The 22,298-nt window shown below is 40.5% G+C and overlaps 1 protein-coding gene across 1 annotated transcript in view; it reads left to right on the forward strand.

Annotated features, from left to right (window-relative positions):
* The window catches only part of GRID2 (glutamate ionotropic receptor delta type subunit 2), a 797,500-nt gene that overhangs the window by 432,052 nt on the left and 343,150 nt on the right, over positions 1–22,298 (forward strand). Inside the window, exon 5 of the mRNA XM_069976784.1 lies at positions 21,742–21,795. Coding sequence (XP_069832885.1) covers positions 21,742–21,795 — 54 coding nt within the window. The remainder of the gene's footprint in view (positions 1–21,741; positions 21,796–22,298) is intronic.

Raw genomic sequence — 22,298 nt, forward strand, 5'->3', positions numbered from 1 at the left:
CATGGCATTCCTCACCCCACCCCGCATTGCACCATTCGCCACTTTAATCAAAATAGAATATGTAAATTAGCTCCAATTGCCGCCTCCTTTGGTCATTCCTACCTAAAGACTGTCCTGCTGATGGATAATTGGATGTGCATAGCTAGGCCTGACCATAGGAGGTGACAGGTGGAGGTGAGATATCAGCAGTTTTGTTGCACAATCCAGATGATAGTTTCTCTGTAAAACACTGCTAACCCCAGATTATTTCAGCTATAAATACTTTCATATCTCTTATTACTCACATATCTCATGACGTCCTTTTATGCCATTCCGAGATGCATTTGGAATGTCAGTAGTTAAAGCCAATATTGTATTCTGTGGGTCAATGCACTAGAAATTCACAACAGAAGAACATACGCTTAGTAGTCTCAGGAGACCCATATTAACTGTGTTGAAGTTCTGTAGTAACAAGAAGCCAAATTGTACTATTCTCCAGCATTAAGTTTGTTTAGCATTAATTCCTGGGAAAACACTGCAGAAAAAGCCTGCAATGCGAACAATTTTTGTTCCCTGTTAATTACACGCTTCCCTTTTCCCACCTACCCACATACATATATCCTTATTATCCTCTATTTTACTGTCAACGAGTAGATAATTGCTGTGAAATCTGTTGACACCAAGCAAAGACCTTTTGCTCTTCTGTACACAATGAGTTGAACTCCTAGATCAGACTTGTTACACTGTATAGTAGCGACAGTATAAGTAGTAACCACAAATAAAACAAGGCATCTTACACTAATCTGCCACTTATAGGGCAATTGTACTGACTGCATCTCCATGGAGATTTACCCAGTCAGAAATTCTTGAAAGTGATTTAAAATTTTCTATCTCAGCATTTCATATAATGTGTAATTACGAGCATAATTTGTTCCAGGGCCATGCTTGTAATCCAAATCCACTCTTAAACCAAAGCAAATTTTCTCATAAGAAATCACTTGACTTGACTTGCAGACAATTGATTCCACACCCCAAAAATAATGATTTTATATTCTGAATAACATGTAAAACACATGATACAAACATTTATAAACTGCTGAATATGTGATATTATAGGTTACTGTATAGTATGACAATCAGCATGTGGTGTACAATGTATAGTAAGTTTTATAAACAAACAGCAGCAGTTTGTAGATACAGGATGGAACTGCAGATCCCCATAATGCAGTAGCGTAGTACAACAGGCTGGAATAGAGAAGCAGGGCTGCTGTCAGAGGTCTGTGTGGTGACATGACAGTAATAGGGAGGGAGGGGGGGGTGTGCTCAGCATGGACCAATCAGGAAGTGAGAATCTTACAGAGCTGTGCAGGAGGACAGAGACAAAAACTTTTCTTTACAGCAGTTTGTATAGCTGAGTGTGAGTGCAGGCTCAATATAGCAGAAATGGAGAGGATGGGAAACAAAAAAGGTGACAGAGACTGTAGGGAGCATGGAGAATGACATATGGACATATGTAGGCACATGAATGCAGCACTCTCTGTCCAGGGAGAGAAGGGTTACAGTTATGAAGAGATTTCTTCCACAGTCTTGTCCCCTGATGCAAGCCCCAGCCTGAAGTGGATCTGCTATGATTTGGAAGTTAAGGGAACCTTTCTGGTTCAGAGTACAGTGCAATGCTCTTAAACCCAGTTAAAAATTTTAAAAACTGCAAGTTCTTCTTGCAAAATGCTCTTAATCCAAGTTACTCTTAAACCAAGGTACCAAGGTACTATTTTTAAAGAAAACGGCAGCTGTTTTCAGATTCTAACACCGTACCGAAAAATGGCCGTTGTTCGAATACGGCCACGGTAATAATTAACATGTCAATTATTTCCAGCTGCTAGAGTATTAACAATAGCCACTCTTCACACTTTGTTCACAAAATGTATGGCCGTTCTGACTACCTACCAGGGAATTGCTGGGCAACTGCAGCTCTCCAGCTGTTGCAGAACTACAACTACTATCATTTCTGGACAGTTAAAAGAGTTAAAGCCAAATGTTTGGCTGTTCAGGCATAATGGGAATTCTTCAATAGCCGAAGGACCACAAATGCCTAGGGGTGTATCAGAGGGTCTATATACTGGAAAAACTACCTATTGGGGGCATATATACCATGGTAACTGAGAGCCTGCATACTAGGAAAACTGCCTAATGGGCTACTTATATACTTGGGGCACCTGTATACCGTGGAAACTACCTACCTTTGGCAACTCCCTAATGGAGAGAAAAACATACTGGGGGATCTGTCTAACTATTGGAATGATCTCACTGTCAGTTGGGAGGCCCTACCTACCGCTTCCTTCGCTACCCACTTTACTGTGTATGGTTCCTAGGGGGGGGGTAATTACTGTTTTGAGGACATTTGGATCAAGGAAAGATAACAAGGGTACCACAATAGTGCAAAGCCTTAGATGTTTGTCTGACAGGTTCTGCAGGAATTAGTTGTGGCTGGAAGAAATGGTCATGGGCCAAATGGACATGGAAATTAAAAAGTAACTAATTCCAATCAGAGAAGATGTCACCTGTGAATCATTGGAGATGTAACTGCACTGTAATCATTAACACAATCTTTAGAGACTCATCACTGTAATTTATCCCTCTAACCATCCTCAGACCTTCCTGCCCTCAACCCCATCTCTCCTGGTTGTATGTCCATCCATTAATAGAATATTGCGGCTGGATGCCAATGACAAACAGTAATAGATCTATATACTGTATTCTATATACTGGTTAGCTGCAGAGTTATACCCCATCCCAACCCAATGTTTGTATCTTGCTGTTGAGAATAGTTTCTGTTGTTTATACTATCTGATGGGACAGGACACTGCTCTTTTGTGTGTATGAGCTATATCATGAGTGAGCATAGGCTGAACCTGTCAATTTTAGGAAACAATATAAGAGGGGAAATAGGAATCAATATGGCTAACAATGCATTCATTCCACATCAACTAAAATAGGTAAATGTGATGCTTAATAGAGATGAATGAGTAGTAAAAAATTTGAAAGTTCATAATCAAATAGACCACTATGTTTTACTATTCAATCGAATATCGAACCCCAATAAAGTCGATGGGAGAAAAATGCTTGTTTCTTAGAAACCTAAATTCGACCTAGGTCTATGCAGGAGAGTGCTAAGCTGTGTGCCTGCCTGTCTGTCTAGCTAGCTCATATGCTGCTAGTCTATGCACTGTATGGAAGGAGCTATGTGCTGTACTGTGTATAATCCCTAAGAAGGGCTTTTAGGGTCTTTCCTTCCTACAGTCTGCTAAGATCCTCACTGTCCAATATCCATCCCTCAACTCCCTGTAACACTAAGACTATAGGAGCAAAGAGATGAACTGAAGCCTATTCTTCTCAATGAGCAGTTGCCTGCCTGTCTGTGTGAATGAGCTGCAGATGTGCTGGTAGCCGGCCTATTCACAGAAAATCTGTATATATATACTGTTCTGTGTATTGTAGTAGCCCTAAGAAGGGCTATTTGGGGTCTTGCCTGCCTACAATTAGCTAAATCCTCACTGTACCTCCTCCAGGATCTCTCCCTGACTACCTTCAATATGGCATCTGATGACGAGCAGCAAAAACCAAGTCCTTGTAGTTTGGAGGTCACATAAGTAAGCCTGCCAATGATTGTAGACGCTGTTCTCGCGATGCCAGCGTGTTCTTAGCGCCCCCCCCCCCCCATCCCCATCCCCATATAGTTTTTGTCTAAAAAAAAGTGCGAGGCAAGGTGGGAGGAGAAAAACATTTTTACTGTGTTTTTGCTTGGATGCTCCTTTGAAAACAAGTACCTTGCATTATATAGGGAAAAAAAAATTCCAAAGTGCCTTTTTAAGTGCAACATTTTTAATCAAGATAAGAACTAACATATCCATACATGATTTCCCCATGGCTTTAAATAGGTTTTCCTCAATACAGATATTGTACTTAATGACAACACTGGAAAGAAATGACAGTGATGCAATTGACTATAAAGGACTAACCAAGTGAAGCCAACTAATGCGTTATCTGAATATTCTGAGAATATAATATCCGACATTTAGGTTCACAACGATATTTCCATTTTTTATCCCCCAATATCTATTTTTGTACATCACATCTGTTCTGATAGCTTAAATGCACAAATAGATTTCTGAAGGAAATAATCTTTACTATGCTGCAAGGCACATCTTTTTTTTACATTCGAAAAGTAAGGCTTGTAACATACTGCTTATCTTGACAGTGATTTAATGTGAAACTTAGCGTTGTAAAAAAAAAAAAAAAGTCCTTATATACAGTATATGAACATATATTTTTAACAAGTGTATATGTTAAACTCAAAGGCTAAATTGTAACAGTTTTTTTGGCCCATTGTGAAAAGAAGAACCTACTCCAGGGTGACTGTTTTTATGCTCTAGAGCCAAGGCTTCATCTTTTAACCCCTTCGTGACCAAAGGTCATTGATGAACAGTAGAGATGAGCGAACCTCGAGCATGCTCGAGTCGATCCGAACCCGAACTTTCGGCATTTGATACTTGGATGAGGCCCTAATGCTATGTAGAAAACATGGATATAGTCATTGGCTGTATCGATATTTTCCAGACAACCTTAGAGCTTTATCCAAGTTCAGCAGCCCCAGCTAATCAAATGCCGATCGTTCGGGTTCGGATCGACTCGAACCCAAACCCGGTTCGCTCATCTCTAATGAACAGATGTCCAGGTCATAATGAAGCATCATTGCCTTCCAAGAGTCATAACACTTAAAAATTTTCAACTACAGGGCTATTTGGGAGCTCAATGTTTGCGCCATGATCTATAGGTTTTTAATACCATATTGGTGTAATAGGAATTTTTGAAGGCTTTTATTATTTTTTTTTTCTTCTGATAAATAAAAAAAGAAAATAAGCAATCCTGCTCTTTTCCTATTTTCATTCACTGAGTTAAAACAATATTGTTATATTTTAACAGATCAGACAATTCCATCCCCATCCCCGGCATCCTCCATCCCCGGTCCATCATCCCCACCACCGGCATCCTCCATCCCCGTGCCCGCATCCCCCCGGCGAGAGCATACATTACCTGCCCGGGAGCCTCACTGCAGGAGGATGGAGGATGCCGGGGACAGGGATGATGGGACGGGGATGGAGGATGCTGGAGATGGGTATGGAGGATGCTGGAGATGGGTATGGAGGATGCCGGAGACGGGGATGGAGGATACCGGGGATGGGGATGATGGAACGGGGATGGAGGATGCCGGGAACAGGGATTGAGGATGCTGGAGACGGGAATGGAGGATGCCGGGAACGGGGATGGAGGATGCCAGGGATGGGGCTGATAGGAAGGGGATGCGGGCGGCGGGCTGCGGGCACCAGGGAGTTAAAGCACATACTGTACTCACAGCGGGATGTCAATTCCACTGCGAGTATGTGCTATCATAGGGGTGAATGTTACTGGATCCGCAGCTGATCTCCCTGCGAATCCGCAGAAGTGAGATCCGCTGCGAATTCGGTAGGTGTGAGGCACCCTTATACGCAGGTAAATACTGTAACTTTTTTTTTAGTCCAAGATTGCATAATGTGTTGGTGATTGGCGACAAGCGATCACTCCTATTCATTGCTACACCTGATGTCTACACCTGTGCTTGCAGACCAGAAGGGCATCCCTGTCCTAGATGGCCTCTGCTGGGTCTCTCTGTGTTTCCTAATTGCTTCATTCCTCAGTTTGGCTGTGAATTGCCCCGGAGTTGGCAACAGTGTTGTTGGAGTGATTGATAGAGTTGTGCCTATCGTTTGCACAAAACATCTAGGTGAGCGTACACTTGTTCACCTTATCCTCATTCCCTTTGTTTTACATGTATTACTGCACTAGAAGGCGCCCCTTCTGTCCTTTCTCTTTTCTAGGCTGGAGCTGTAGAAGTTCTATATGGTCAGTTTGTAAGGACCAGTGAATGCACAGTTCACAGTGATACTACTGGCAGAGGGAGTTGCTTATGATTATGCATCCCAGAAGCTGCTGCTAGAGACATATGGATGATGACTTACATCAGTGGCTTCCATACTACCACAGGAGGCAGGGGAGATCTAAAACCGGTGCAGGCACCAACAAGGCGGGGCTTGCACAGTGCTAGTCAGCATAACACCCTTGTCTCCCTATGTACACATCCACAAATAGAGAGGTGTGATGTCGTCGGTGGCCGTGTACATTTACAGCAACTAAGATTGCTGTAGTCTGTTTCTGATTTACTCTGTATGTTAGTAGAGTTAAAACATTAGGTGAACTTATCCATCTGTTCACACTGGTGTAATGCTGTGTGGCAGCCATTGTTGATTCCTTTTGGGTGCCCAGAGGGTTGGTCTGGCGGCAGTGGTGTTGATGGACCATTGGGTCTCTCGTTCTGTAGATATTGATGTTGTGGTGATGGTCGTCAACGCTTAGCCCTACTACATTTAGGTTAGGGACCCACATGAATCAGGATCCGTGAAGTGGTGTGTGGGCTTGTGCAGTTTGTTTAAAATGTATACTAAGGGCCCTATTCCACGGGACGATTATCATTCGCATAATCGTTAACGATAAACGATTTCAAACGACTGCTATTGCGAACGGCCTGAAATCGTTCACCCATTTACTTGGAACGATAATAGTTACTTATGATCGTTTTTGCGGTCGTCTTGTCATCGCTATTGCGTTCGTTGCTACTGCTAACAGCCGAACGATGTCTTATCCGATTCAATTTGCGAACGAGCAACGATAAAAATAGGTCTAGGTCTTCTTAAACGATCAACGATTTCTCATTTGTTGTTTAATCGTTAACAGCTATTCAACTGAACGATTGTCGTTTAGATCTGAAAGATGTAACGATGATTCCAATGATAATCGTCCCGTGGAATAGAGCCCTAACTCCTGATGTTAGTTTTGAGTGAAGCTAAAGTAGTGGATGAGTGCATAGCAATGAGGATGTGCAGCCATGACTTTTTTTTCTCCTATAGAATCATCCATAGTAAATATGGATGCTCACAACTGCCATGATGCAAACGTTGACATTCATATAAATCTCAAACTTTGTCTCATAGTTTCTGATCATACCTAACTGCTTCCCAAATAAAGTAGAGATCTCTGATGTCTTCACCAAGTTCTTTTTCTGATTGAGCATATTAATGGGCAATTTCTAGTTTGATTATCCTTTTAGGAAAAAAGAGAGCAGAACAGTAATGAACACCCTTTAAAGGGGAACTATCAGCAGCTTAGACGAAATTAACCTGCTGATAGTCCCCTATTGCGCTGGCGATGCTGAGGAGGAAGGTATGTGTCTCGCTTTCCTCCTTGGCGCCAGTCCTGCGCTGTTAGGTGGGGTAAACTTTGCACCAGGGCACCACTAGGACTACTGCCCGTTAATTATCAGTGGAGGGGGTAGGCCGGATGACATGGCAGTGCTCTTTAGGGACCCCTGGAGTGGCATCTATTCCAACTAACAGCACCAAGGATTGGCACCAAGAAGGAAGGTAAGACACATACCCTCCTCCTCACAGTTCCTGGCACCATAGGGGACAATCAGCAGGTTGGATTTGTCTAACCTGCTGATAGTTCCCCTTTAAACCCTGAAAGAAGCATTTATTACTGTACATAGATCTCACAAGTAGTAGATGAGACATGAGGTTATGGTTATCATGGTTATGGTATCAATTTCTGTACCTGTTAACGTCATGTGTAGCTTGGCAACATCTTGCCCGATGATCAAATGGCCAGCCAGAGTAGAAATATACTACAGAAAACAGATATTCATTATAACTAGGTAGACTAACTAGAGTAATAATGATTGTTTGAAATTTGTATTTTATTTTCTGAGGAGCAGCGGTTCCTACATTTCCACAAAAAAACAAAATAAAAAAAAAAGAAATTACTGAATTATATTTTTTTATTTATTTAGTCGATGATTTAAGTAATTGAATTTAACTAATGTAGCTAAATAGTTTCTGTAATCTAATCATTGCAAGCTATATCATGCAAACTCAATGATGTGTATATAGGAACTACAGAAATTTTTACCCAAATTTTTACCGAGTTTTGACTTTGATTTTTGGAGGAATATTTTTTTGGGGGACAAGTTGTACATTTCATCATCTTTTGTTGTAAGATATAATATATTAAGGATCCAGAAAAATTATTTGTAGGGAAAAATTGGGGGAAAAAAGGAATAATGCAAATTTTAGTTCACCGCACATTACTATTGGCAGGCTAAATTTATTTTACATTTCAAAATGAATCCAACAATTCCTATAAAGCTGTGTGAGGGCTCTTTTTTTCCCCTCTGTGATATGTAGCTTTTGTCAGTAGAACTTTTGTGAAGATGTGACTTTTTGATCACGTTTTCTTCCACTCCTTCACCCGACCTATGACATACTGTAACTGTATATATCTATATCCATGAACATACTCTTAAAATGCCTAATGGTGCCTTATATTCTTATATATGTATCTCTGAGAATGAACACCCTGAAAAACTATTGAAAAAGGACTTGCAAGCTTTTGTGATAAAAGTCTTTTCCACATAACCTAGCAATGCCTAAGAACCTAAGAATACCTATGCTTAGAACTCATCATGGCATTGATCCCTTGTTATTGTTGCAGCATCTCACTGCATGTTGCTTATGCTACACGATGGTTGTCAGACAGGTCACCCCCATGTTTTCAATTTATGTCATGCGCTGTGTTGTGTTTGTACACTATGCAGTCTATCTTTGATGTGTATTGCCTGTGTATGACTTGTGTACTGGGAATGTTGCTGCCACCTAGTGGTTTGGTTGTGTTATGTGGGCTCTAGAAAGGCTGTTAGCATCCAACCCAGTCCTTAGGAATGGGAGAGGCCTTCAAACCTCTTAAGCCTATGACCATGACTGGTTGTGGCACTACAAGGCTCAGTCTGCAGGTACACTTTCCCTAAAAGGGGTACTCCGGCGGAGGAAAAATGAAATAATAAAAAAAAAAATATATATATATATATATATATATATATATATATTCCTGTCACGGACAGAGGTGGCAGCAGAGAACACTGTGTCAAACTAAAAAGAATACACCACTTCCTGCAAGACATACAGCAGCTGATAAGTAATAGAAGACTGGAGATTTTTAAAAAGAAGTCATTTACAAATCAATGTTACTTTCTGGAACCAGTTGATTAAAAATAATAATAATAATAATAATAATAATAATAATAATAATAATAATAATTGATAATAATAATTTCTCAACAAAGTTTTCTCTTTAAGTGGCCTTTCTAGGCTGCAACATTGTGCCTGTAAATGTAGAAATAAATAGACAGCTGAACATTACCATTCTCCTTGTCAGTGGGCAGATCATGTGATTATTTTACTGAAGAATCAATATTGTCCCTCTAGGGGAAGATTGAATAGAAGGGTTTAGAAAAGTTGCGGTTGATGAGGTTGTATAATAATATACAAGAAAAATATTCCCAGCGTTATTGGAGAAGAACTGTTCCTGTCCCTCAGTGAAGTAAAATAGACAGCTTCAAGAAAAATCATTTTCTGAATTTAATGTAATAAAAATGCATTTATTAGCCAAAGCTTTGTTTCACAGTGATGATAAAAAAAAAAAAAAAAGTGAGGCCGAATTGTGTGAGAATGAAAAGGTCCTCGAGTCCTGGTTGGTACAATAAAGGAGTATTCTTTACTATAGAGAGCTTTCAACTGTCTGAAGAGTAATTGCTCTCATACTTAATGACAACTGACTTCAAAGGAAAGACCCTGTCGCTTTCACATCCACCACAGGCAAAGGTAACAGGTGATAATATTAATCTGGTCATCCGCTATAACATAGGGACTCAGGCATGGATTTCACAAGCTATATGGAGAAGCCCGTGGCCATGTGCAACGCTATATCAAAGGAATTTGCATGTAAATATGATCTTCTTATGTAGCTTAACTTCCACTTAATGTTATTACACCTGTACAGTGACTGCCTAGGGAGGTATTTAATGGTGTTTATTGCCAGTATCCTGACAATGTAGCCTTTTTTTGCAATACCAACTATTTTATTATTAGACTTACCCAAAGGCCAGTTCTATATTATATTCAATTATCTTTGATTATAAAAGAACAGTATGGAAAGAATTTACATATGTATATGTTTTAGAATAAGTATACTTTAGTAAAGAATGAAATAGCCTATGTTCCAACTTAGGGAAAATATTGTGGAAGGTAGCCGTAGACGGCCACCAATAATGATCTTGATCATTATTAGCGGCCATCTATTTTTTACAAGACTGCTACCGAAGTGGGGGCATAGCCATATACGTTTATCTAGCAAAATATAGGAAAAGGCGGCACTCCAATTTTAGTGAATAAAAAGTGGTTTAGTTTATTCACCCAACATGCAACGTTTCAATCTCCTCAATGGGATCTTTGTCAAGCAAAGACAAAGACAAAGATCCCATTGAGGAGATTGAAACGTTGCATGTTGGGTGAATAAACTAAACCACTTTTTATTCACTAAAATTGGAGTGCCGCCTTTTCCTATATTTTGCTAGATTGCCGTCGGGACCTGGGTCTGGGACCGTGAGGCTGTGCACCCTGCCTGAGCCTTTGAGCCGCACAGTGTTGTTCTGCAAACAGTTATTTGGCCATATACGTTTATATACATCTAGATTTACAAAGAATAGAACTACAATAAAAAAAAAAGTCTGAAAGAAATATCTTAAATATTGACAATATTAATAATGAAAAGTAGCTAAAAAAAAGTGTTTCCTTTACTTCTATATAATGAATTACCTATTGGGCTTTATAATATCAAATCTAGATTAAATGGCGGCTATATATGTTCCTGCTGTACATACTCCGAGAAGCAGGAACGTATATAAACGTTCCTGACTGTGAAGGGGTTTCAATGTGTGCAGGGCGATTTCAATGCACACATTACTGTCCCCAGACCCGGGCATGACAGGCAGCTGCAGTCCTGCAGCTGCCTGTGATTAACCACCCGCATGGCTGCAGGGGTCCTAATCACTTGTACTGACAGATGGGGGAAGCCACTTCCCTCCGTCCTGTTGGATCTTCAATCTCTTCATAGAGTCTGATCAGGCAGACTATATGAACAAACTGCCAATAAAACTGATGAATGCTATGCTATGGTAGAGAATTCAGTGTGGGTGGTGCAAATAATATCACTATGAAATAGTATAAACAGTCATGCATAATGCACCAACTGTTCAAAGTCCATACACTATTTAGTAAAATGTGGCGCAAGGGAAAAAAAACAACAACAGATTAACAAAAAATGGTTTTAACCGAACCCTTCAATGTCTGTTGTTTATCTATCTATCTATCTATCTATCTATCTATTTTTTTGTTTGTTTTGTTTTGTATAGTAAGTTTGTTTCAAATAAACTGTTTCATATATCAGATACATAAAGAGAAACTGACAGCATGCATATGCATATATCCGTGCTGCCAGTATGCCATTCTCGATCCCAAAAGTAGGGCATACTTACCTTTTGCGCTGCTCTGTGATCTGGCATGTTTAGGGCTGACAGTGTCATAGAGTGACACTGTTTGCGCCTTGCTCTCCAGACGATGCTGTATTTTCAGCCTACCACTTGCCTCCAGCTATCAATCATTCTGGAGGAAGCATGGCCGCCACCTGAAGATCCAGTATAGGCAGTGCGGGTTGAGGGTGTGCGGGCACAGACAGTGTCAGCCAAGAATAAAGATAGCTTTTTAGGATGACTCCACACCACAGAGCAAAACGTAAGGTAAAAATACTCTGCTCATGTGATCAGCAGTGGGAAACTGACAGCATGGATACATGCATATTCATGCTGTCAGTTTCCCTTCAACCCCTACTGCAATAATAGCCATACTTTAAAACTAAAAAACAATTTGTTCACTTTATTAGTCACTGGAAACAATTGCTATGTACAATATTTTAATCTATTTAAATGCATCTGGATAAATACAATATTATAATTTGTGAACTAAACCTAGAAAACTTACTGTATAGTATATGGTGTTATTTTAAATAGGTTGTCCAAAATTAATAACATAGTCTAAAAAAACATTCAGCTGTATTGCCAAAGCCTAGACAAACCTTTCGAACCTCTATCAGCTTCTCCTGCAATGAAACAGCTCTGTTTACTTCTTGGCTGTTTGTTTACATGCTGCTCTGCTGCTTTCTCTTTCCTTACAGAGCACACATAGTGGCTAGAGGTGGTACTGCAGTGTATAAAGTGATAATCTCATACTTCTGGTGCTAGAGCCATTGACTGCTGCCACAAAATGTCCTGGTTCTTGCATACACAGTTAGGAACACTGGATAGTAAACATACTGGCCATAGGATTGTATCCCCTCACCTCCTTATAAACATGTGATACAATTCATAGGATTGTATCACCTGCAGACCCTCACCTTCAGCTTTACATACACGTATGTGGTCGAGGCCATATGACTGTATACCCTGCGGACGCTCCCCCTGATCATAGCTCACCCCTCCTCATAGTGATACCTGCTAACTATCACTGTCCTCTGGGGTTATGGCTTACTGCAGGGATTATGTTAGTGAGATTAGGCGTGTACGGGATCTGTCCCTATTATCTGTATCTGAACCCCTTTCCAGTACTGGGGTCTCTGATGTGCTATTTCTTTCTTGTTCTGATCACTCAGCCTGGCCAGGAAAAGGGGAAGCTGCATCTCTCACCTCTCAGCTGTGGGAAACAATCCCTTTCATTTGGCAATATGATTTTATTCTTCATTGACAGCAGCTCTCATCCTGCTCAGCCCTGGTGTGTTATTATCTACGTCCCGGCTTCTATAATGAAAAGGTGCGCACTAAAGAGAGAAATGATTATTAGAAAAGGTCCAAGGATTCACAGAGCTATGACTCTGCGCAGGTGCAAGAGCTTTGCCATCATTGTTTTCTAAAGGCATAGCGCATGAAAGCTTCCCTCTACCAGAGCGTGCGCAGTGCGATTGTTTTCTGATCATACAGCGCATGCGCAGGGGATAAAACAGACAGAACATGACTGGTTCCGGAACCCAGGGGGAACATGACATCAGCGGAACAGCCAGAATCGGTTCTATGGTGGTCACGTGATCCGTTGCCTGATCTCTGCATGCAGCACATGATCATAATGCAAGTAATTTAGTAAATGATGTATTGAGTTTTTACAGGGTACCAGTACCAGTTTTCCCTGGACAAACCCTTTAAAGGGGTTATCCATCCAGTCTTTTTCTTTCAAATCAACTGATATCAGAAAGTTATATAGATTTGTAATTTACTTCTTATCAGCTGCTGTATATCCTGCAGGAAATTTTATTTTATTTTCAGTCTGACACAGGGCTCTCTGCTGACATCTCTGGCCGAGACAGGAACTCTGTCTCGGTTTTCTATGAATCCCTATATAAAACCTCTCCTGCTGTGGACAGTTCCTATCTCAGCCAGAGATGTCAGCAGAGAGCACTGTGTCAGACTGAAAATAAAAGATTTCCTGCATGACATACAGCAGCTAATAAGTATGGAAAGACTTGAGAATTTTAATAGAAGAATAGAATAACAAATTTATATAACTTTCTGACAGCAGTTGATTTGAAAGAAAAAGATTTCCGCTGGACAAACCCTTTAAATTTACTGTTAAAATGGTCCACATTGCTGCTTTTTTCATTACATTTTTTTTTTTTAAATCTATTTTATTTTACCATGTAGAACACACTTGAAAGTGAGATAATCCTTTCAATGTTGTATTTCTTCTCATTGAAATAGATTTAAATAGAATTAAGCTTAATAACATAGCAGGATGTCAGCTCATTATAAATTCCAAGTCGTGAATGACAAAAGGCTGGAAAATATTTGTAGGCTTTGCACAAGTAACTTTAGCTCTTTTTATATAATCTTTCCGGCATACTGTATCTTTGCTCAATAGGATCAGACAAACTAATCACATCTGTTGTTTTCTGTTTAAGATATCCCGATGATCAGTATTGATTAGCAGTAATTATGACGAACGATTTGTTGTGTATAACCATCAGTATTACTAATGCAAACAAATACAGTGCCTTCTAGACAAAAGATTATTACAGATGCTTCCTACGGTTTTCTCCCAGTGATTAGTCTCTCAGCCGTAAGCTCATATAATCCTTCTTCATAAAATATTTGTCACATATTGGCATTTCGGAATGCAGTCGCAATGGCAGAACGTTTCATGCCTTTAAATATGATGTAGTGTTTCAAATATTTTTGGAACTTCAATATGAAGCGGCACCATTAACGATTGTAATTAGAATTCTTGGACTAAAAGAAGTCAGATTTGAAGAGTTTCTTTTGTGCAACTGTATTCTTTACAGTCTCAAAAGTAATAAATGCAACTATAGTTTTTACTATGGTCTAGTGGAAAAACATGCAATTTGGGTAAAATTACAATGTAACAACCAGAATGGACATGAAAATCCAACACTTACAGGTGTACAATTTACATGTTATTCCAATAAGATGTAAAGTTACTTGAAAACCAGCCCAAACACATCCCCATTATAAGTAAAGATGGAGTTGTATTTGTTTTCTCCAACACTTATTAAACCAGAATATTGCAAAATCATAAAATTTCTAAATGCCCCCAGTGGAATTTTTTTTCTAGTCCATTTCAGGTAACTGCTACATAAAAAGTATTTTTCGGACAATTTAGCCATTCTTTTAACTATGGGCACCATTGAATGACCAATTCAGCATTTGGTGAGTAAGCAGTAGTAATATTTGAGTTAAATATGGCTATACTGTGTGGGAATTCTATGGATGCTTTCTTGGAACACCGTATACTTATATAATTTGAGAGTTTATTCTAATATTACGGGGCCATTGTATAATGACATCACTGTCCATGTCACTACAATGGGTGCAAAATATGAAACTGGTACATAACTGTTATATACCAGTGGGCCTTAGCACCATTTACCAAGTTCACACAATATTTTTTTTTATCAAAAAATGGCCGTTAAACAGCAGCCGATCACATTAACCCCTATGGAATCCCGGCTGTAGTGTAAGCACACTGTATAAACTACGATCGGGATTTCATGTGGCCGCACAGAAAACTGCCATGTCTATTTTGTGAGGCTGGTATTCAGTGAACAGCGGCCGCACAAAATAGACTGTGCACACAATGTAAAGTATGGCTCCCGGCCATACTTTACATTGAGTGCTATGGCTAATTGGAGTGTGATAAGAGAAACAGATCACTGATCTCAGGAAGACCAGCCAAAGATAACACTATCGGCTGCTGGTTAAAGTGCTCAATGCAGTGAAATTCTAGGTGCATTGCTCCCTGAGAAACATAAATATGCAAATAAAGAGCCTGTGGAGCCCCATTTAAGAGTCTCGAAACACAGGACTAGCCAGATATCCCTTCTGGAAGGACCCAGCCAAGAGGTGGCTCATGTAAAGAAACCACCAAAAGCACCATATCATATTAAGTTTCCCTATAAGTCAATGTAATGACAAAGGAAAAACCAAGGCCAGGTACCCATCCATCCATTGGTTTTTCCCTCTGGTTAGGAGAGGTTTGATGTGTGCCGGAATATAAGAAATGGTATGAGACTGAGCGGGTAAAGCGGGAGGGCAAGATGTCATTGATTGGGTGTTCTATCTTTAATAAAAGGGTTAAGTAAATGGGAGATGGGAGAAAGATAAGGGGGGAAGGGACATGCCATAATATCATCTTGTAGTTTATAGGAAGTGGAGCACGCTGCTTGGAGTGAGAACAGGGAAGTTTACATTAGTCACAAATTCCCTGTTTAATATGTGAATCTGACCATGCAGAAGAGTAATTTGGTGTGTGTCAGATTGTAGGTACAGTGGTGCCTTGGATTATGAGCATAATTTGTTCCGGGACCAAGCTTGTAATCCAAATCCACTCCTAAACCAAAGAAAATTTTCCCATAAGAAATCATAGAAATGCCGAAAATTGGTTCCACATCCCAAAAATAACTAATTATTTTGAATAACATGTAAAACAGATGAAAAAACATTCAGAAGCAGCAGAATATGTGATAATATAAGTTACTGTACAGTAATGGAGAGGATGGGAAACACAAGGGCGGACAGAGACTGCAGGGGGCATGAAGGAATGAGCAGGACAGATGTGGGCACATAAATGCAGCACTCTCTGTCCGGGTAGAGAGGGGTTAAAGCTATGAAGAGATTACCTCCACCGTCCTGTCCTCTGATGCAAGCCCCAGCCTGAAGTGGATCTGCTATGATTTGGAAGGTGAGGGAGTACAGTGCTGTAGATCCCGCTATGCAGACCATCCCCTCCTCTACTCACGCTCCCACCCAGTACAGGGAGCTCTTAAACCAAAGCAATGCTCTTAAACTAAGTAACAATTTTGAAAAACTGTGAGCTCTTAAACCAAAACGCTCTTAAACCAAGTTACTGTTAAACCAAGGTACCACTGTAACTGGAAATATACCTCTATAAGATGTCCCCTTGTGGTGATAACACCAAATTGGAGCCATTACTCTACTTAATGCGATAAGAATGTTTTACCTACCTCACATGATCAATAGAGCTACAAAAATATGCACACATTTTGCCATTTAAAGGGGAAATGACAGATTATATTATCTAAAAAATTATACTTGTTTTTCAACACTTTTTACTATGATGTTCATTTTTCTAATAGTTTTGACTATTAAAATACTAAAATACCCAAGCTTTCTTGTTTACAACTAAAGCAATCACTAAATCTGATGCTTCCTGCATTATAAAGGCTGCTGTAAGCTTTGGTATATAAACCTGTTTAGGATAAGAAGAGTCATTAGATAATCGTTAGAAAGTGGTAGAGTAAGTGATAGCTCCATTGTACTGCTGAAGGCCTAGATAAGGCAGCAAGGCAAGTCTATACCACAGACAGTATACAAACATAAAGCTTTATATCCCCTCCCCTATCTTTTCTCTCTGGTTTCCAGGGAGGGGGCTCTACCTAATCACTTAATGGAGATGGTAGTAATCTATGCCAATACTCAGGCAATTGAATCATTCAATTATGTCTCTGTATAGCATGCAAATCCTGCTATACTGGATATATAATAATGCAGACACTGGGGGATTAAGGTTACTTCAGAAAGGGTGGACGCCCTGCCTCTCATGAGTAAATGTAGTTACTGCTTAAAAAGTATTTGTGATACTTTGTGTACCTATGAATGCCTCAAGTTTAATTCTTAATAAAACTAATGTCAGGAATGTGCAGTAGCCTGGTGTGAACTGGGCCTGGATTTTGCTTCTCAGCTTCCGGCAATGCAGAAGTTACGCTGAGCTCTGCTAGACTTGATTGCTGCAGCCGGACAAGTCTTTTTTATTGACGTTTTCCTCTGCCTGTCTGGACCTTGAGCTTCAGAGCGCCGGTCCATTGGGAATCCGGGCCAGGCTCTTGATCCTCATAAAGAAAGCTAAGTCAGTCTTTTAGTGCTGGCTATTAAGGTTCATACCCTGATCCCAGCTCCCCCTGTCTTTTCCTGTGATCTCTGTACCTAATTCCTCTGCTCAATTTACCTGTTACCTGACCTCCCACCTGACCTTTGACTATCCGATTGTTTACTGATTTTGTACTGCGTTGCCTGTTTGGTTCTGACTTTGGCTTGTTGACTATTTTTTGTGTTTGTCCGTCTCATTCTGTGTTACACCTATACCAGAGCAGGGACCGCCTTTATAGTTGTCTCGGGCTGCCTAGGGCAGTTTGAGGCAAGTAGGTAGGGACAGAGGGTGGGTTCAGCCTTAGGGCTCAATGTCGTGTCTTATACCTACCTCCCTGTCCTGATAACTATTTAGAATTTTAGATTATAATGAAGAAAGTTTGTGTTTGTATATATTGTCCACCAGAGGGTATGTTCCTTTAAGTGCTCCCAACCATCACTAAACCCTTGCAGACATTTGAGGCACTGTCATTTGTGAAACCTTTTGATACGTCATAGAGACATGTCGAAAGTTTTGATCAGTTCAGGTCTGAGTGTTCAGACTTGTACCAAATGTGGGAATGAGCAGGGAGAGGACCGCAATGCAGTATCTCTGCTCCCCGCTCTGTTTTATGGGATATCAGTCCAGCACCACAGACTTACATAGGCAATCAGTCAGAACCTGGCTTATCATGTGACACAGAGCCAGTAGAGGACTACCCGTAGCGCAGTCATCTTCCCACTTGTTCTCATGATCGGTACAGGTCTGAACACTCACACCTGAACAAGCTAAAATGGCTATTGTTGAGTAAAGAGGCCAAAATATTCCGGAACCTGAACGTTCTGCATTTGACTCCGTGCAGCTGCAGAGGTTGGATGCATCCTTAGGCTATGTTGACACTACGTATATTTTCGTAAAACTACGCCGGTTGTTGCCGATTGCTACAATGGCCGTGATTAAAACGAAAATATATGTGACGTTGCCAATTATGGAATCCCGGCTGGAGTGTATACACAAAGTGTAGACTTCGGCCAGGATTCCTAGCGGTGCCGCGAAAAACTGACATGTCAGTTTACTGCGGCCACTATTTGTTGAATAGTGGCCGCAGAAAACCCCGTCAGTGCACACTGTGGAGTGCGCGGCTCCAGCCGCATGCTCCATAGTGTGCTGTGGAGGGTTCTGATGCGGGCGCGCACGGATGCGCCCGCATACGGATGCGCCCGCATCAGAACTCAGTGGCGCCGGTCTCTTTTCTGTGACCGGCCGTTCAGTGACTTGGCCGGGTGACGGAACGGCCTGTCTCTTACAAGGTCTGAACATGGTATTAGGGTGTCATGGAACACATGGATACATAGGCTCTGTAGGAAGTCAAATGTAGAACATATGCCATTGTATGCATCATACACACACATATATAGTACCAGTAGCATGGTAATTATAAAGTACTACGGTGTGAGGCTGCAATAAAAAACATGCTCCTGTTTATCAATACTATATATTATATACAGTATAGTGTAAGTGGTATAATATACATATAGTAGTGTTGGGAGTGTGTGTGTGTGTGTGTGTGTGTGTGTGTATGTGTGTGTGTGTTGGGGGTGTATGGAAGATCACCTGCTTTTCAACTCTCTTCCTCCTCAAGTATGGAACATATGAAGATGCATAGCAGGGCATAACCATCACCATGACACTGGTTAGAGAGGGAAGTATAGTAAAGGTTGAAAACATAGAGCAGGACCCTAATAGGGCAAATGAAGAGGGATTGTCTTAGGGGTTAAATAAGATTTCTCCATATATTGTAATGCTAAATTCACGTCTATTATGATAGTTTTCTCTTAGTTGAAATAGAAAAAAGATGAGTGTTTGATAACATGTGAGAAAATTTGTTCCCACATTTTTAGATGAAGGTAAGGAAGCAGATATTTCAGACATGAACAATCTAAAGACTGTAATGAACTGCTGTCGGTGAACAGTTGTCATAGTAATCCAGCGGCCACAGAAGCAGCATTAATAAACACATCAGCTTGCATATGCATGATTGAAGACATGTGTATTACTGCTTTCCCCTCATTTGAGGGAGAATACTTTCCTTTAAACCTGATTTTCTGTTGAACTGACTTTTTATTTGTGCACCTGTCAAGCAAATACATTCCATGATGCATCAACTTTGTGAAAGAGACTTGTTTTAAGGTTAGCAGGAAAACACCTGAAGGAAACAAGTGCTTTCGAAAAGTCATGCAAGTTCCTTAGAATTTGACAAACAACAAATTAGACTGTTGCGTGGTCGGATTCAGACATTAAATAGTTATTAAAGAAACAGGGTTATTGTGACTCATTACTAAAGATTAGAAGGCGAAGACATTAGGTTTAAAAAACAACCTGACAAAGTTTGTACCGGGGGTAGAATCTAGTATACATTATTTTTTATTGGACCCCCGACCCCCCATAATAACTGGTGATAGGTGAGTGAATGAACCCAAAAATTTGATAATCCAGCACATCCCGCGGCATCCGGCCCTAGTCACTGATTGGCTGAGCAGCAAGTCCATCAGCTGGGTCGTGATGTGTCGGCTCTGGAGATCCCGGAGTCCAGCTAGGGTCCCTCAGCCAGTCCCTCTGCTCACTGCAGGCAAGAGAAGAGATACATTAGAACTCATGATCTATTTTGACCCTGCGGACTGCAGGATTTTATAATGCTACAGACTTCTCCTGACATATTGTCCCATAAGAGCTCTGTTGGACTGAGCCATCAAAGAATGATTTTGTCTTCGCATTGACAAGACCAGGAGCCTGATCATCTTAAAGTGGTACTCTTACCCCCCCCCCCTTAATCTCACTTTGATTCATCAGTGAACAGTGTCACCTAGGTGGGGCTTCATGGCAGTTGGGCCACATCTCCCTGCTGGGGGGATGACCGTGAAGCTCCACCTATGTGACACTGTCCACCAATAACATTAAGTGATTTTAGAGCAGAAGAAGACATAGAAAAATTTTATACAGGTATATATAAAAAGCCGCAGCATCTAAGCTTATGGATGGTGTGGAGAACTGCACATAGAGTAAGGGGATGACAGTTAAAGGAAACACGCCATCACTTTTATGGTGCCCTAGCCACGAATTCCCAGCAGTTTTCTTCTGTTCCACCATCTTTGATTAACAGATCTACCTTTACAAAATTGAGTATAGGAAGAGATCTTGTAATCAAGAATGACAAGACAGGCAGAGAATTACAAGCCCTGGTTTCGTCAGAATAAAAGTGATGACAAGTTCCTTTTAATGTCTTGAGGTAAATGTCTTCAAATCAGAAGAGGCATGAATCCAACCAGATACAAACAAAGAATGTGCAAGAAACATATCCATTGTGAGGGTTTTTGCTCTTCATTTACTTACCATAGCGGACATCTTTGATATCTTTTTTATTTCTTAGCCAAGTGTCAAGGAGGCAGAGCAAAGCTGCTCAAGTGCCACAGTCTGGCACCACTCTTCGCCTGCCCTAATATTATAGAACGCTTTCTAGGTGTTTTTAAATGGGAACTATCAGCAGGTTGGACAAATCTAACCTTCTGATATGTCCCTATTGCACAGAAGATGCAAAGGTGGAAGGTATGTCTCTTACCTTCCACCTCGATACCGTTCCGAGTCATGCTCCATGGTCCGGTGAGTCCGTTAGGACCCCCGGGGCACCCGTTATGAGTACTACCTGTCCCCATAGCACCCATCCGGCCTGCCCCCGTCCGGACCGCTTTATTCATTATCATAAGAAATGGGTGGACCGGACAGGGGGGGATTGGCACTATGGGGGCATTTAGTGATTCTAACGGGTGCCTGAGTGCTCCTTACGGTCTCACCGAACCATGGAGCATGACCAGGAGGAATATAAGAGACATACCTTCCTCCTCTGCGTCTCCCGTGCAATAGGGACATATCAGCAGGGTAAATTTGTCTAACCTGTCGATAGTTCCCCTTTTATTAGTAAAACACACATTCAAATGCATATTTATTTATGTTTTTTCTTGGACCTGTAATAAGAGATCCTAAGTTTATTAGTAACAAAACTCTTGTTACTGAAATGCTGTTTCTTGTATATTTTTAAAATAACTTCTCCACCATCATAGCTAGTTTTTCCCAGTCTAATTATGAAGAAAAATGAATACATAAGAGTGTATTGTAAAGGTTATATAACTAAATCTGAATGACAATGCTCTGCAAAAGAATTTTTTTCGGACTGTTTTTGCATGATTGAATGCACCCTGCTTATACTGTGTGCTGACTCAAACTCATTGTTTTCCTTTTGCAGGTCGTTGAGACTAATTTGGTTGCCTTTGACTGTCACTGGATCATTATAAATGAGGTAATTGGCGTTTTAATGTTATTGTAAAGTGTTAATCCTATTTGCATACAGCAGGGCATTCTTAAATTGAGTGCAACTTTGCAAAGCATATTTCGCTTCTGGTTCTCAAAACAGCAACTAAATAATTGACTAGTAAATTAAGAGGTGATATTTCAAAGTAATGGAAAGTGTAACCTGCCTTCTGGGTAGCTTTATTTTCTTAAAAGTATACTAATGAAAACTATTGAAATAAGTCAAATTTAATTATATAAGAGGATAGGGCTCAACAAAGGTTGTCAGTAATTCTCTGATATAATCCTATTATCTAAATTGCTCAGTTTACACACAGATTCAGTTTCAGTAAAATAGGTGAAGAGGTAGAAGAAAACCAAATTTCCTGTGCCAACTCCCTCCAGGATCAACATTAGAATATAATTGGGGCTATGTTCACACTGCGTATGAATTCATCCGTAGAGCGAACCGCGAATATACGCACGTAGTTTTGAGGTTCATGCGTTCGCTGG

Source organism: Dendropsophus ebraccatus, chromosome 7 (assembly GCF_027789765.1).
Source record: "Dendropsophus ebraccatus isolate aDenEbr1 chromosome 7, aDenEbr1.pat, whole genome shotgun sequence".
Lineage (NCBI taxonomy): Eukaryota > Metazoa > Chordata > Amphibia > Anura > Hylidae > Dendropsophus > Dendropsophus ebraccatus.